The following is a 17430-nucleotide window of genomic DNA, read 5'->3' on the forward strand; positions in this document are numbered from 1 at the left end:
TTTTAGAGAACCTCTTTACCATTTTTCTCTCAAAAATAGACTCTTTATAAACATTATGTCATCTCACAGTTTAAAGTTAATCCACATGACATCATTATGAAATATTGTGTAAACATAAGTTATCAGAGAGTCGTCACTTAGTACTATGATATAGTGGTATTCTTTTTTACTTGCAAATGAGAGGTCTTAAATTCGATTCTCGCTAAAGATGAATTTAAATCACATTATTACTAGTCTATTATGAGCGGAAGTCTACCCCTCCTTTAATGTAGATAGTATTTTTTTTTTAAATATACATACATATATATCAGGGAGTCCACATAAAACCTTTACTTTTAAGAAAATTCCGCATTGGCATTTCTCTTTCTCATTGTGGTATAAGAGAGCGATCTCTCCTTTTGGCGGAGAGGATTTGGAACTTGGGAAGTTTGCGAAATTCGGGAATAGGATTTTTTGAGCAAAGGGGTTAGGATTTTAATTAATTGGAATTAAGTCCCAAAATTGAAGGCGTAATAATTTGGAGACACTTGGAATTACATGCACACAGCAGTTATGGGACCCACCACGCGTTTGTTGTTGTTCGTTAAGGTGGGAAAGGATTCTCTTTGGATTCTTTTCATCAAGTCAACCAAGGCACACAATCCGATTTTTTTAAATTTGATTAAATGGCTACAAATAAGGATTTACTTTAAAGTTATAATAATTTTAACTGTTATATCAAATTTCAAATGTTCAAATTGTGTATCTTGGTAGGCTTGATGGAAAGAATCCAAAGATGATGCTTTCCCAGTTAAGGTGGCACAGGTGCAGAACCCGCCTCTGTCATGGCAGTATCCCGGGTTTTGTTGTCTATGTCCGTTTATTCCGCTATACCGGGTTTTATTTTTCTTTTCTTTTATGTTAATAAAATATGTAAGTTAAATCAATTTGTTAGACAACAGAGTCCTTAATTACATTCGAGTTTAAATTTTTTACTTAAAAATAAAATTATTATACTCTTTTTTTTTTAACTTCTTGGCTTAAATATTATGACATCCCATATCGTTCAGGGGAGTGATTCTTAAATATATATTCTCATCCCTACCTAGCACTAGGCCTTTTGGGAGTTTACTGGCTTCGGGTTCCGTAGGAACTCCGAAGTTAAGCGAGAGGGGGCTAAAGCAATCCCATGATGGGTGACCCACTGGGAAGTTGCTCGTGAGTTCCCAAAAACAAAACCGTAATGAGGGTGAATTGTGACATCCCACATCGTCTAGATGAGTGATCCTTAAATGTATATTCATATCCCTACCTAGCACGAGATCTTTTGGGAGCCCACTGACTTCGGGTTTCGTAGGAACTCCGAAGTTAAGCGAAAAGGGGGCTAGAGCAATCCCATGATGAGTGACCCACTGAGAAGTTGCTTGTGAGTTCCCAAAAACAAAACCGTGAGAGAATGTTAAGCCCAAAGCAAACAATATCATGCTACAGTGGTGGAGCAGGCCAGGGAAGTGATCCGTCCCGGGGCGGGATGTGACAATATTCTACTAAACATACATTTGTTGCTCGATAAAAATCATAAATCTGCTGCAAATACATTATAAAGATTTTATTAATGCCCACGAAAAATATTTCGAGAAAAAAAAATTGTATTTTTTACCAAAAAAAGTGGATTAACACTCACGGTTTTCAGTCGTTTTTACAAATTCATACATAAATCATCATTCAATCTATTTATTTTCACCTTCGCCTCACTGTGAAGTTTTGAAAATCAAGGTGAGACCTTCCGGAGATTCTTAAGTGTCGAACCCACTTTGACAATGTTTTGGGCCTCGTTACTATGTTTTTCACTTATTTTTTTAGTTTTCGGCTCAAATATTCTATAAAATATACATTTATTGCTCAATAAATTATAAAACTACTTCCAAATTCCTTAAAAAGTATAACTTAATGCTTAGGAAAAATATTTTGTGAAAATAAAAAATTTACATTTTTGTCAAAAACACATGAGTGTTAGGCGGCCTCGATGCACGCACAACGAGGCGAACTTAGCACACGTAGAACGAGGCGAACCACAACTCACAAAACAAGGCGGGCTCTACTCACAAAAAATGGGACAAGCGCCTGGCATGCAAAACAAGGCGAGCTCGTGCACAAAAACGAGGAGGTACACGTCACACAAATCGAGGTCAGTCTTGTGCATGAAAAACGAGGATGGCTCTGTGCAAGTCAAAATGATGCAGGCTCTGTGGACCCAAAAAGGGCGGACTTCTGTCATGCAAAACGATGTAGACACCTCACATGCAAAATAAGGCAAACCCAAGCACCCAAGAAAAGGCGGGCTCCAGCGACGCAAAACGAGGCAAACTTCCTGGTGCTTAGAAAAATGAGTCGAGGTCCACACACATTAAAATATGTTTTGAAGAATATGAATATGATAGTTTGTTGTAGTGGTAAGAAAAATTAACAAAAATGATTCAAATTCTTGGGGCAAACCACCCCCAAGAATTTGAATTATTTTTGTTAATTTTTCTTCTCTTACCACTACAACAAACTATCATATTCATACTCTTCAAAGTATATTTTTCCATGCAAAATCTATTATAATTCGTATTTAAATACTTGTAATCAGCAATTTAAAATCTAAATTTAAAGATATTTGAACCTTTTTTTTGTTAGTTTTTCTTTTATCTAAATCTAAACTACATATTTGTGACATCCCGTCCCGGAATTATCGAAAACGTACGCATGAAATGACAGTTTTACCCTTAGTTTGTTTTCGTTTACGTTTAGTGTTGTTTCGTGTGGTGTGGACATGTGTTGGACCACACACACACACCCTGTCACTTTCCTTCTCCCTTTGCCTTTCCCTGATTCCCTCTCCCACTGTCTCTTCTCTGTCTCTTTTCTCTCTCTCTCTCCCCGAGTCCTCTATCATTCTTCCTCTTCTTCCTTCAACGTGCGTACCACACACAAACATACTCAAAACATAGCAAATCGAGGAAACCAAGGGTGCAGTTGTGTTGGTGAGGCTGAGAGGAGTCCAGTGGTGCCATTTCCAGGTAAGGAAACCACCATTTTCACGTCGATTCTACAATGGCCGATTCATGCACTGTTCATGCAAACTTAATCTAGTTAGTTTTTGGACTTTTTAAGCTTGTAGATGTGTTGGTGAGGTCCCAAGGAGCTTGGGAGTGCTTCGTTGGACAAATTTGGACGTCGGGAAAGCTTGGTTCAAAGTTGGCCGAACTTGGATCATTGTTGCAGGTGAGATTCCATGGTTTTTAGGCCTTAAAAGTGGTATATCGTGATTGTACTAGTCCTAAGCTTCATTTTGGTATAAAGAACGTGAAAAATGGTTGAAAAACGAGTGAGATATCGAAGTTTGAAGTTTTCCCAGTTTTCCGGCGCCGGAGTCTCGCCGGAGAAGGTGACGGAATATTCCGTCAAATCTGACGGAATATTCCTGACGCCGTTAACGGAATCTGTCAAAACTGACGGAATATTCCTGACGGCGTCAGTTGACACCGTCAGTGTGCATGGCACGTGGCCGCGCGTGGGGGGCGCGTAGGTCCATGCCTTGGCCGGCGCGTGGGGGCTTGTGCGGCGGAGGAAAAATATTCTAAAAATATGGTGGTGATCCTGAGGTTGTGTAGAGCACGTTGGTATATTCATTTGTCCATTTTGAGCAATGTATGAGAAGTTATTACGAGAAATTGGTTATGTGCTTTTAAATTAACGTTTTTGTAGTTGTTTCGCGTATAGGTGATACGTATCCCGAGGACGAGCGTGGTCACTCGAGGCAGGGGGGCTACGACCCTTCCACTTATCAGTGAGTGGGCTTTTGGTTTTCCGTATATACCTATATACATTTATATTCCCAGAAATTGGTTAAAAAGGGTTATTTGTTTCATGCCATGCACCATATGTTTGTCGTTTATGCATCATCACATGTATTAGTAGTGGCATACATATATATATGCGTATTAGGTGCTGTGGACGTACAGGTAAGTGTCAAGTAAAGGTTATTCGTATTTACATTCAGCAGTAGTTTGAGATACTTAGCGAGCTCATAACCTGCACCCCTAGTGTGAGTGCTCCCGCCCTGAGCAGGGCCCAGTCCTTCACGTGATGTTCACCTTCCCGCACCTTATGCTCATCTTGGATCCAAGCTAGGTGCACAGCCCTGTCGTACAGACCACATTAGGTGGTTCCGACTCGTAGGTGACCCGTGATTATTCGCCCAGCCTTCACGTAATCGTAGCACTATAGCGTATATATATACGTCACACCCAGTCCTGTCGTACAGACCACGTTAGGTGGTTCCGACTCGTGGGCAGGTTCAGTTGTTTAGTGATTGAGATTGAGATTTGAGCTCTAGATTCAGCCGTACAGGTCACTTTAGGTGACTCCGGCTGCCAGATTATATGTTATTGATATGAGTTATGCCTGAGTACTTACATTTTATTATGAGATTCCGATGTGGCATATCTTGAGTATGATTGGCATACCTTTGAGCATGACTTGACATATCTATACATACGTATATATGTTTATTTTCTGGGAAGTATACAGGTTTTACGGTGAGGGGTTATAATGTATTTTATGAAATGGTTTTCAAAGAGCTTTGTTTTTGCCCACTCACGCTTTTGTTTTGCGCCCCTCCAGGTTCTAGTTGCTTAGCAGTTGCGGTGGTTTTCCTAGAGGGCGTCCCGGCATTTCTGACAGACACTCACCATTGTAGGGTCACCTTCGGGTGTACTATTGTCGTATTATTACCTTTGGACTGCTGTAGTCTTGCTCTGAACTTATCATTTCACTTATGTAGCACTTGTCTTAGTACATTGTATGCTAGTTTTTAATTTATTCGTACTTTTATATACTTCTTTTAGCTTCCGCACTGCGTACATGGCTACGTCACTTCCACGTGACGCCAGCATGCCCTGATCTCGGTTGGGGTGTGTCAGTTTGGTATCAGAGCTTAGGTTTTGGCAGTCCTGTGTCTGTGTGAGTATTCTAATGGTTTTGGTGCCTTCTGTCAGAATCATGCCGCCTCGTCGGGAACCACGTCGCTCCGATGAGTCTAGTTTCCCCGATATCACTCAGTTGGGGGAAGCTATTGCTAACGCTATCCAGTCAGCTATTCGCCCTCCCCAGAGGACTCCTCTGGAGACTATGTACAATCTGAAATTGGATAAGTTCCATGGTCATGAGGGGCACGAGGGAGCCGAGCGTTGGTTAGGACATATTGAGAAGACTTTCCGAGTATTGCATAATCAGGGGAACCTTCCTGCTGAGAGATGGGTTGAAACGACCTCATGGTCTCTGGGTACGGAGTCTGCATCTTGGTGGGAGCAGGAGCTTCGTAGTTTAACTCCAGCCGAGAGGACCGACTGGAATGTTTTCATTAGGTTATTCAAGAGGAGGTTTGTACCCCCAGAGTACATCGATCGCAAGAAGCAGGAGTTCACCGAGTTGAAACAACGGAAGATGACGGCTAATGAATATTATCGCAAGTTCACTGATATGTCCCGTTACCATCCTGATGTTAATGGTAATCCAGCAGAGATGCTTCGTCTTTTCCGTTTGGGCACCAAGAAGAGATGGCGTTCGATGGCGACCACTACACACTGTGAGTCCTACCAAGAATTCTACGAGATACTGTTGAGGATTGAGGACTCTGAGAACATGTCGAGCGACAGTGATGAAGAAGAAAAGGACGGCAAACAGAAGAAAGATGACAAGGGAAAAGGTCAAACGTCGCTCGGGCCTCGCCAGACTCAGAACTTTAAGAGGGGTGGTGCTAGTTCGAGTTCGTCTAGTGGTGGTTTCAGTGCCTCTGGACAGGGACAAGGAGGTAGGTTTACTGGAGGAGCTCGAGGCCAGAGACAGGGTGATGGTGGCCGAGGTAATTTTGCCGAAGGTGTAACACCCGACATTTTGGCGAGTGCAGGCGTGGCAACAGTGGTTGTTTCACGTGTGGGCAGATGGGACATAGAGCGGCGAATTGTCCCCAGGGTCAGCAGCAGAAGCCGCAGCAGACCTTTATGCCGCCACCTGCACCGATTCTGCAAATTCAAGGTCCGAGTGGTTATGGTCAGGCAGGTAGAGGTGGTGCCTACCACTACCAGGGTGATGCTGTTCCCTATGCCTCAGGACAACACCAGTATCCCCAGAACCCGTATTCACAGGGTGGTTATCCCCCGTATCCTGGCAGCTACATGCCGTATCCTCCTGCCCCAGCAAGTGGTCCTCAGTGGTACCAGGGAGGACAATATCAGCAGGGTGAGATTGCCACTAGTAGTGCAGGGTCTTCGAGACAGTTGGGTCAGCCCAGTCAGGGGCGTGGAGCTCAAGGTCGTGGTGTTCAAGCGAGCAGAGGTCGCGGCGGACGACAGCAGGGCCAGGGGCGTATTCACAATATTTCCCTGCAGGATGCTCAGAACAACCCGGATCTAATAATGGGTACGTTAAACATTCTTGGTTATTTTGCTAGAGTCTTAATTGATTGTGGAGCTACACATTCCGTTATTTCTCATACATTTGCTCAAGTGACACAACCTCGCTCCACACCTCTAGGGTACGATTTAGAGTTCGCTATGCCTAGAGGAGAGAGATGTATGGTAGATTGTATGTACCCAGGTTGTCCAGTGATAGTAGAGGGTGTTGTTATGCCAGCTGATCTTATCCCGTTAGATATTGTTGACTTTGATGTGATCTTAGGCGCGGATTGGTTGCACCCCAATCGTGCCAACATTGACTGTTATGGGAAAGTAGTTACGTTTCGTCGTCCTGGACTACCTGTGGTTACTTTTGTGGGCGAGCAAAGTGGGGTGAGACACGGAGTTATTTCAGCTTTACGAGCGAAAAAGTTGTTGTCGAAAGGTTGTCAGGGGTATCTAGCTCATGTGGTGTTAGATAAGGCCGTTCCTAGCAGAATTGAGGATGTGAGAGTGGTCAGACATTTCCCTGATGTTTTTCCCGAGGATTTACCTGGTTTACCCCTAGATCGAGGTGTGGAGTTCACTATTGAGTTGCTTCCAGGTATTAATCTTATCTCTTTGACTCCTTATCGTATGGCTTCCGTTGAGTTAAGGGAATTAAAAGTGCAGTTACAGGAATTAGTAGATAAGGGGTTTATTCAACCTAGTACTTCGCCTTGGGGCGCTCCAGTGTTGTTTGTGAGAAAGAAAGACGAAACTTTGAGGTTGTGTATTGATTACAGACAATTGAATCGGGTGACAATTAAAAATCGTTATCCATTGCCTCGTATCGATGATTTGTTTGATCAACTTCGAGGTGCTTGTGTATTCTCTAAGATAAACTTGAGGTCTGGGTACTATCAGCTGAAGATTAGTAGGGATGATGTTCCTAAGACGGCGTTCAGGACTCATTACGGTCATTACGAGTTCCTGGTTATGCCGTTTGGGTTGACGAATGCACCAGCAGCTTTTATGGATTTAATGAACCGGGTGTTCCAGCCTTACTTGGATAGATTTGTTATTGTTTTCATTGACGATATTTTGGTGTATTCTAAGTCCAAAGCGAAGCATGTTCGACATCTTACTTTAGTATTGAAGAGGTTGAGGGAACACCAATTGTATGCTAAGTTTAACAAGTGCCAGTTCTGGTTAGATCAAGTTGCATTTTTGGGGCACATCATTTCTGCTCAGGGTATTCTGGTTGACCCTCAGAAGATTGCAGCTGTGGAGAGTTGGGAGAAACCGCGAACAGTCACCGAGGTGAGGAGTTTCCTTGGTTTGGCGGGGTATTATCGGAGATTCGTTAAGGATTTTTCGGTGATTGCCTTGCCACTGACGAGGTTAACGAGGAAGGATGTTAAATTTGAGTGGGATGATAAGTGTGAGCAAAGTTTCCAGCAGTTGAAGCATTGTCTCACTCATGCACCTGTTTTAGCACTCCCGGAAGATAGTGGTGATTTCGAGGTGTATAGTGATGCTTCCTTGAATGGTCTGGGATGTGTATTGATGCAACATGGGAGGGTGATTGCTTATGCTTCGCGACAGTTGAAATCCCATGAGATGAATTACCCTACACATGATTTGGAGTTGGCTGCTATCATCTTTGCGTTGAAGTTGTGGAGACACTACCTTTACGGGGAGAAGTGTAGGATCTTCACAGATCACAAGAGTCTTCAATATCTCTTTACTCAGAAGGAACTTAATCTTCGTCAACGGAGGTGGTTGGAGTTGCTCAGCGATTACGATTGCACGATTGACTATCACCCTGGTTGTGCGAACGTAGTGGCTGATGCACTTAGCAGGAAGTCACAGGGTCGTATTAATGCGTTGTATGCGAGTCATGTTCCTCTTTTGGTGGACTTGCGTGCTACGGGAGTGAGGTTAGAAGCAGAAGATCGAGAAGTAGCGTTACTTGCTAATTTTCAAGTTAGACCAATTCTTGTTGATCGGGTGCTTGAAGCTCAGGTAGCTGATCGGGAGACTCAAGAACTAGTCCAAGCTCGAGAGCAAGGAAGGAGGAGAGACCTCAGAGTGCGTGAATCGGATGGCATGTTAATGCAAGAAGGTAGAATGTTTGTACCTAATATTGGGGATTTGAAGAAAGAAATTCTCGATGAAGCACATATCTCAGCTTACGCCATGCACCCAAGAGCGACTAAAATGTATCATACCATTCAACCATTTTATTATTGGCCGGGTATGAAAAGGGAGATAGCTGAATATGTGAGCAGGTGTGCTGTTTGTCAACAGGTTAAAGCAGAAAGAAAGAAGCCGTTTGGGCTGTTGCAGCCGCTTCCCGTTCCAGAGTGGAAATGGGAAAATGTCACTATGGATTTTGTGTACAAGCTCCCGCGTACACATAATGGCTTTGACGGCATTTGGGTGATCGTTGATCGGCTCACTAAATCAGCACATTTTATTCCAGTAAGAGAGAAGTATTCTTTGAGCCGGTTAGCGGAGTTGTTCATTTCGAAGGTTGTGAAGTATCACGGTGTTCCTGTGAGTATTGTCTCGGATCGTGACCCACGATTTACATCAAAGTTTTGGGTAGCTTTTCAGGAAGCTTTGGGTACGAGACTACTTTACAGTACGGCATATCATCCACAGACAGACGGACAGTCAGAGAGAACTATTCAGACCTTGGAAGATATGCTGCGAGCTTCGGTGTTACAGTTCAGTGATGCTTGGCACCAGCGGTTAGATTTGATGGAATTTGCTTACAACAACAGTTTTCATTCGAGCATTGGCATGGCGCCATTTGAGGCCTTGTATGGCAAAGCTTGTCGCACACCGTTGTGTTGGTCAGAGGTTGGAGAAAGAGTCTTGGTGGGTCCGGAGATTGTCGAGGAGACTACTCAGAATGTTCAGGTAATTAGGTCAAACCTGAAAGTAGCTCAGGACAGGCAGAAAAGTTTAGCAGATCGACATGCTACGGACAGAATGTATGAGGTCGGAGATTGGGTATTTTTGAAGCTTTCACCATGGAAAGGTGTCGTGCGGTTTGGAAAGAAGGGGAAGTTGAGTCCCAGGTACATTGGACCATACATGGTCACAGAACGAGTTGGTGAGGTAGCTTACAGATTGGAGTTGCCTCCAGAGTTGGCTAGAGTGCACAACGTTTTTCACGTGTCTATGCTCCGACATTATGTTACTGATCCGTCGCATGTGATACCTCCTCAACCGTTAGAGATTAATCTAGATTTGACGTATGACGAGGAGCCGTTAACGATCTTGGATTGGAAAGAGAAGGTTCTGAGGAACAAGACGGTGAACTTAGTGAAAGTTTTGTGGAGAAATCATTCAGTCGAAAAAGCTACATGGGAGACAGAAGATCGGATGAGGGACATGTATCCTAGATTGTTCTTCGATCACTAGGGGTTATATTTGGTTGTTTTGAATTTCGGGACGAAATTCTATTAAGGTGGGTAGGTTGTGACATCCCGTCCCGGAATTATCGAAAACGTACGCGTGAAATGACAGTTTTACCCTTAGTTTGTTTTCGTTTACGTTTAGTGTTGTTTCGTGTGGTGTGGACATGTGTTGGACCACACACACACACCCTGTCACTTTCCCTCTCCCTTTGCCTTTCCCTGATTCCCTCTCCCACTGTCTCTTCTCTGTCTCTTTTCTCTCTCTCTCTCCCCGAGTCCTCTATCATTCTTCCTCTTCTTCCTTCAACGTGCGTACCACACACAAACATACTCAAAACATAGCAAATCGAGGAAACCAAGGGTGCAGTTGTGTTGGTGAGGCTGAGAGGAGTCCAGTGGTGCCATTTCCAGGTAAGGAAACCACCATTTTCACGTCGATTCTACAATGGCCGATTCATGCACTGTTCATGCAAACTTAATCTAGTTAGTTTTTGGACTTTTTAAGCTTGTAGATGTGTTGGTGAGGTCCCAAGGAGCTTGGGAGTGCTTCGTTGGACAAATTTGGACGTCGGGAAAGCTTGGTTCAAAGTTGGTCGAACTTGGATCGTTGTTGCAGGTGAGATTCCATGGTTTTTAGGCCTTAAAAGTGGTATATCGTGATTGTACTAGTCCTAAGCTTCATTTTGGTATAAAGAACGTGAAAAATGGTTGAAAAACGAGTGAGATATCGAAGTTTGAAGTTTTCCCAGTTTTCCGGCGCCGTCACCGGCGCCGGAGTCTCGCCGGAGAATGTGACGGAATATTCCGTCAAATCTGACGAAATATTCCTGACACCGTTAACGGAATCTGTCAAAACTGACGGAATATTCCTGACGGCGTCAGTTGACACCGTCAGTGTGCATGGCACGTGGCTGCGCGTGGGGGGCGCGTAGGTCCGTGCCTTGGCCGGCGCGTGCGGCGGAGGAAAAATATTCTAAAAATATGGTGGTGATCCTGAGGTTGTGTAGAGCACGTTGGTATATTCATTTGTCCATTTTGAGCAATGTATGAGAAGTTATTACGAGAAATTGGTTATGTGCTTTTAAATTAACGTTTTTGTAGTTGTTTCGCGTATAGGTGATACGTATCCCGAGGACGAGCGTGGTCACTCGAGGCAGAGGGGCTACGACCCTTCCACTTATCAGTGAGTGGGCTTTTGGTTTTCCGTATATACCTATATACATTTATATTCCCAGAAATTGGTTAAAAAGGGTTATTTGTTTCATGCCATGCACCATATGTTTGTCGTTTATGCATCATCACATGTATTAGTAGTGGCATACATATATATATGCGTATTGGGTGCTGTGGACGCACAGGTAAGTGCCAAGTAAAGGTTATTCGTATTTACATTCAGCAGTAGTTTGAGATACTTAGCGAGCTCATAACCTGCACCCCCAGTGTGAGTGCTCCCGCCCTGAGCAGGGCCCAGTCCTTCACGTGATATTCACCTCCCTGCACCTTATGCTCAGCTTGGATCCAAGCTAGGTGCACAGCCCTGTCGTACAGACCACATTAGGTGGTTCCGACTCGTAGGTGACCCGCGATTATTCGCCCAGCCTTCACGTGATCGTAGCACTATAGCGTATATATATACGTCACACCCAGTCCTGTCGTACATACCACGTTAGGTGGTTCCGACTCGTGGGCAGGTTCAGTTGTTTAGTGATTGAGATTGAGATTTGAGCTCTAGATTCAGCCGTACAGGTCACTTTAGGTGACTCCGGCTGCCAGATTATATGTTATTGATATGAGTTATGCCTGAGTACTTACATTTTATTATGAGATTCCGATGTGGCATATCTTGAGTATGATTGGCATACCTTTGAGCATGACTTGGCATATCTATACATACGTATATATGTTTATTTTCTGGGAAGTATACAGGTTTTACGGTGATGGGTTATAATGTATTTTATGAAATGGTTTTCAAAGAGCTTTGTTTTTGCCCACTCACGCTTTTGTTTTGCGCCCCTCCAGGTTCTAGTTGCTTAGCAGTTGCGGTGGTTTTCCCAGAGGGCGTCCCGACATTTCTGACAGACACTCACCATTGTAGGGTCACCTTCGGGTGTACTATTGTCGTATTATTACCTTTGGACTGCTGTAGTCTTGCTCTGAACTTAGCATTTCACTTATGTAGCACTTGTCTTAGTACCTTGTATGCTAGTTTTTAATTTATTCGTACTTTTATATACTTCTTTTAGCTTCTGCACTGCGCACATGGCTACGTCACTTCCACGTGACGGCCAGCATGCCCTGATCTCGGTTGGGGTGTGTCAATATTAATAGAACTCTCTTTTGTTAAAGGTGAAACACTATTTAACAAAACAAAATTTTGCTATTTTTTGTTTATGCCTCACCTACAAGTAATTTTAACATCTCTATATTGTTCACTTTTTTTTTTTTTACTTGTTTAGAGAAAAAATATGGAAGGAGAGAAATTTAGCAATTGCTCCAACGATGCCAAATTATGTTGTAATTTATGGATGGATGAATCTTTTCTTCTTTGGATTGGATAAACGCTAGTAACCTGTAACCGTTTGCACATGTAAGTTAGGGTGATTAGTTAGGGCTATGTGTTTTTCTGATTGCACATGATTTTCGAATCGTGTTTGCATAGGTTAGTGTAGTTTAATAAAAAAAAAAAAATTAGGAAGCACAGAAAATAACAAATCACTTTAGAGAAAATATTTTTATTTCAAAATCACTTGAATCGTGTTTGCATATTAGTGATTCTTACAAAAAATATTTTTAATATACTTTTTTATTTTTCAGGATTTATTTGTATTTTTAGTAAAGACTTTTCAAAAAATATTTTCATCAAAACCGTTTTCAGTCATTTAAAAGCACTTCCAAACAAGTTTTAAGTAAATGAAAATATTCGGGTTTCGTCCATTAATATTCTTGTAATTTCCAAAATCTCAATGGTGTTAATTATGGTAGCATAGGAAAAAAAAAAAAAAAGACATAAATGTTTGCCTCGTTTTGGTAAACCTAAACAAATAAAAAAGTTTACATGATTTTGTAAGAAACTTGTAACTTAGTCGGTTTAAGTTGGGTTGGAGTTGGAGTTGGATTTTCTTTTTAAAAAGAGGACCAACGAATGGCTTCGTTGCGGCAGTCCACCTTTCAGGAGCCGGGAAGACTCACAAAGACATTTCAGCCTCCCCGACCACCATCGTGTGATTCACCACGAAAGCCAACTGTCCGTCTTGTAAATTTCACGTATTGCTATAAAAATACACGTGCATGACAAGAATTTATAGCATTACATGTCAAGCACGTCCGAAGCCCTCGGTTTAGAAAGGGCAACCCACCCATTATGGCAAGAATGACTCTATCACTTTGCCTGTTGCGTTTTATCTGTGCATCTATATACAAAGAGTCGCTTCATGAAGGCTATAAATTATGCTCAAAGGTGTGAGGAACCTTTTTACTTGACCTGCTGCTCGCCGAGGCGCCTCTTCTCTTCCTCAACTTGTTCAAGCAATGCTACTAGTTCTGCTTCCGTCAGGCCTTCTAACCTTTTCTGCATATCCACAATTTTACCCCATTCAGGGCGTTAGGAAAACTTCCGGGAAGAATGCTGCATAATAACTCGCAAACATCTCATTCAACACACATCCGCACGCTAGACTCTCAATCTCAAAAGTGATCGCAACAAAGCAGCATCAATACTCGCTGTTAACAGGAAACTCATTACCTTCCGAAAGTAATACGGAACGCCGTTGTATCAGAATGACAGAAGAAAAATATTTAAACAGTGTTCCAAAACACATTTCTGTTTATAAAACAAACTTGTCCAGTTCAGACCCCCTTACATAAGTTTTTCTGTTTATGGCCCCTTACTACGTTTCCTTTTCGTTTATTTGTCCAATTTGGACAAATATCTAAATCCAACACTCATAACGTATTTGAGAGAGTTATGACAGACATGAGAAATTAGAAGAAAAGATACCTCCATGACTTTGCTTTCATAGTCGCGTATTTGCTGTGCATATGTCATTTCTTTATTTGAAACTCGAAAAATATACGTGGAAATCCATCCAATTGTCAGGCCCAACACCAGCACCAGCTGAACGACGTTCCCTGCTTGTAAAGGATCAACTCCAGCAAACTGCATAAAACATCACCGCAAGAAGAATTACACAACCAGAGTAGGAGTTAGCTTGAAAGGAAAGAGAGCTATCAAGAATAGAAAATTTTACGAAAAAATAAATAAATTAAATGAGAGAATAGAGTAGGCACCTCTAATCCACTTTTCAAGCCGATCCCTATAGCAGTTACTCCCAGTCCAATCAATAAAACATCCTTCCTTGAGTATCCGAACGGTTTTTTCTGTTAAAAATTAATGGAAAAGGGAGATATAATAAGAAAATCTTTCCTTCCCGGTCAGATATGACTGAGTGTTAGAACAAGACATGGTAAATCTCTATCCCAGGAACCCTCATCCCACTGACCCAAAGGACCAGCTATATGAAATAGCTCATATTCGCATTACAGAATAAAAGAATACAGAACAAATCATTCATTAGCAGTTGCTCATACATGCCTTGGCCTGATCAGAGGAGTCATCCTCACTGCTATTAGAGTCCGACGAACTGCTATTCCTGGGGATGGTCAAGAGCACCCTTTTTTGCATAATGCGGTTGATGCTATTGGATCCTTCTCGGATAAAAAGGGATGTCTCCTCTCTATATAAGCTGTGAGTCATAACTCCCCCTAACGAATTTAGTATAAAAGTAGCAATATCAGCTAAATGGCCGGTTTGTATAAACAAAAGATATAATTTGTATGCAACCCCTTTCAATCAAGTAAGTAGAACACTCCTACATATCACAGTATATGAAAACATACGGTCAGAGATAGAACAATCAAACAAAATCACGTCTGAAGGTATCTTGGGAATTTCCAAATGGATAAATCGGTCAATCATACACTATGTAAACGTTTAATTTGCAGTTTGACAGAGCATTTAGTATAGTTGCTTGAAGAGGCAAGAAATACTACGTTCCGTTCCAGAACAATATTGTATAGCACTGCCAGGCTGAGCAAGTAATACAAAAGAAGTAGCAATCAATATCCTTCCGAATATGACAAATACAATAAGGCGTGGAACACATTTAATGTTGCACGCGTGAAGAGAGGAACCGTAAACACAAAGAAATTGTCGAGCCTTTCACATCTCTAGACGGTAAATGTGCATATCATTCTCTCTAAAAATCTAAAACAATTCTTTCTGTTTTGCAATGTGCAAACCTTACACAGTTAGTTTCAGCTTAAATTCTCTGATGCTGTCTCCAAACACTTGATAGCATTTTAATCAAATGAAAAGCGAAAACCCCCCACATTCTATTAGAGCTAACCAATACAAGGCCTGTCGATTTCTCCGAAAACCAATGGAAGTTTTGCACATATACAATCAGAAAGGTGCATAAAAACATCAAATGCAACAGCCATATCCTCTACACTAGTACAATTAGACCCGAAAATTGAACGGGAAGTCTTTCGGAGCAAACCCAAGTGACTGAAGCTGAAAAAATATTCAAGAAAGGCAAGAAACAACTGACCTCTCACCAAACCATGAAAAGCTCTGGCCTTTAAGCGCATCAATGGCAGAGCCGAAATACCCAGAAGGGAAATCGGTCTTCTTTCACATGCTAAACTACAACTTGGAGAATTTCCAAGTGGGAGAGATGCCATCCTGCAATTTTCTTCGCATTACCACAAAAAACAAACCCAACAAAAAAATAGGAAATTATAATTAATCTGAGCATAAAAGGTATGAGCTAAATCAAATTCGATTGTTTTTGCATGAAATGGCACAAATTGTGAGAGAGAGAGAGAGAGAGAGTACCTGCTAGAGAGAGAGAGAGAGAGAGAGGGGGAGCAGCAGGTAACTCAAGGATTACCGTTAATGGATTGCAGATGACTGGTATACAGCCCTTCCCTCCACCCCTACTCTGGTTCAGCAGTTTTGTCTTTGCAAGGTCCCACCTTTAAAAAGATCAAGGGAGAACGGTATTTGCAGTGCATGACTACGTCATTTCTCACATCGACATTTAAAGAATTTTTCTTGACCACGTCATTTCCACAATCGACACTAAAAAGGCAATTTTCACCCAATTTTTCTCGTATTAGAGGCACCTCTATGTAATCATATGAATCATGAACTTTCATGTTCCGGAGTGTATAGGACAGCGGATCTGTATACGCCTTCCTTTTTATTTTTATGCTCTAGTGGTTGGACACCAATTAGATGAATGACAATTATTTATGCAATTTCCTTTTCATCTTCGGCCAAAAAATAAAATAAAAAAAGTGCGAAAACCACTTCTTTGAATGGAATGGGAACTTTCATGTCAACTTTTTTTTTTAATGGATTAGTTGGTGGCTTCGCCACGACAATCCACCCGTTCGGCGGTCGGGAACATTTACAGAGGCATTTGAGCTTCCCCCTAAGCACCATCGTGCGATTCACCAACACCTGGAATCAAACCCAAGAAATGCCGTATGAAATACGAGCCTGAAATTCGTCTCTAACTACTGAACTACCCGAAACTTCCATGTTATAGGGTGTATAAGGTTTGTCACAATGGTACTATATTAGGCATACTCTCCTTGATTCAATAAACAATCAAGATTTGCTTCATAATCATTTGGTTATAAAGTAAGCATACTCAACCTAAATACCAACCTAATTAAACATACAACAAAAAGCCTGTCTGAATTCCTAATAATGCCACCAAAAGATTTAGTACAATTAATTTGTTTTTGGACTCACTTGAAACTTTATTAAGCTAACATCTACCAAGATCAAGATGTTATTAGTTTGACCAATGTAGGAAACTAATTAAGCTTTAGGTTTCCCAACTTACTAATCATACAGTTGAGATTAGACAATAGCTCCGAATTGGTAGCACCTAGTTTATCAGTCTTAGCTAGCATTGGATTGTGATTGCATATCAAGCAAAATATTTGACCTTGTGACCAATTCTGTGCCTAGATACTCCTCGCTGATGTCAAATCCAAGAATGAATGTCCATGCATTTCATAGTATCCTATAATCGAATATTTTAATATATTTTAACGATCCGAACAGCCTATGTTTTAAGTTTTTTCTCAAAGATTATGTCTACCAAAAATCGTTAAAATTTGAAACCGTATGACTGTTGAGTTAAGGGTTTAGACTTTCTGTAGAATTGTATTTGTCGATTTTCTTTAGCATGAATGTCTTAATAGTTTTGAATTTGATTAATTTTTTGCAAGGATAATCTATGATTGATATTCTAAAAGATAGATAGTTTGGATCATCAAAATACATTACGTAGTGCTTCACAAAAACGTGTATAGAAAAATAGTGTCACATATCCACTCTATATATATGCATATATTTGTATGTATTTGTATAGATATACCTATATAGTAGGTGAGCCTGTAGCAGGAATAATATCAAAGAAATGGTAGGTAACCATGTCCAATCATTCGTTTGGTGGTGTCCTTAAGTGAGCCGTTTGTACATTGCCCAACAAATTGCTCCATGCTTCACCATGTGCCCT

The 17430-nt window shown here is 41.6% G+C and overlaps 1 protein-coding gene across 3 annotated transcripts; it reads right to left on the reverse strand.

The window, feature by feature from the left end:
* Positions 1–13081: 13081 nt before the first annotated feature.
* Positions 13082–15893, reverse strand: LOC103950565. 3 transcript variants are annotated; one of them, XM_009361793.3, is made up of 6 exons: positions 15729–15893; positions 15442–15585; positions 14424–14593; positions 14120–14209; positions 13830–13988; positions 13082–13400 (listed from the first exon to the last, which is right to left on the reverse strand). In XM_009361793.3, exons 2-6 carry the CDS (start codon positions 15572–15574, stop codon positions 13305–13307), a joined length of 648 nt encoding a protein of 215 aa, XP_009360068.1. In that variant the 5' UTR covers positions 15575–15585; positions 15729–15893; the 3' UTR covers positions 13082–13304. The 3 variants fall into 3 exon arrangements, with proteins under 3 accessions (XP_009360068.1, XP_009360069.1, XP_048443516.1); XM_009361794.3 differs by having other exon boundaries at positions 15442–15575; positions 15729–15885; XM_048587559.1 differs by lacking the exon at positions 13082–13400 and adding an exon at positions 13423–13552.
* Between the last annotated feature and the right edge of the window lie 1537 nt (positions 15894–17430).

Source organism: the organism of the source record quoted next, unplaced genomic scaffold, assembly GCF_019419815.1.
Source record: "Pyrus x bretschneideri cultivar Hongxiangsu unplaced genomic scaffold, Pyrus_bretschneideri_v1 Contig27, whole genome shotgun sequence".
Lineage (NCBI taxonomy): Eukaryota > Viridiplantae > Streptophyta > Magnoliopsida > Rosales > Rosaceae > Pyrus > Pyrus x bretschneideri.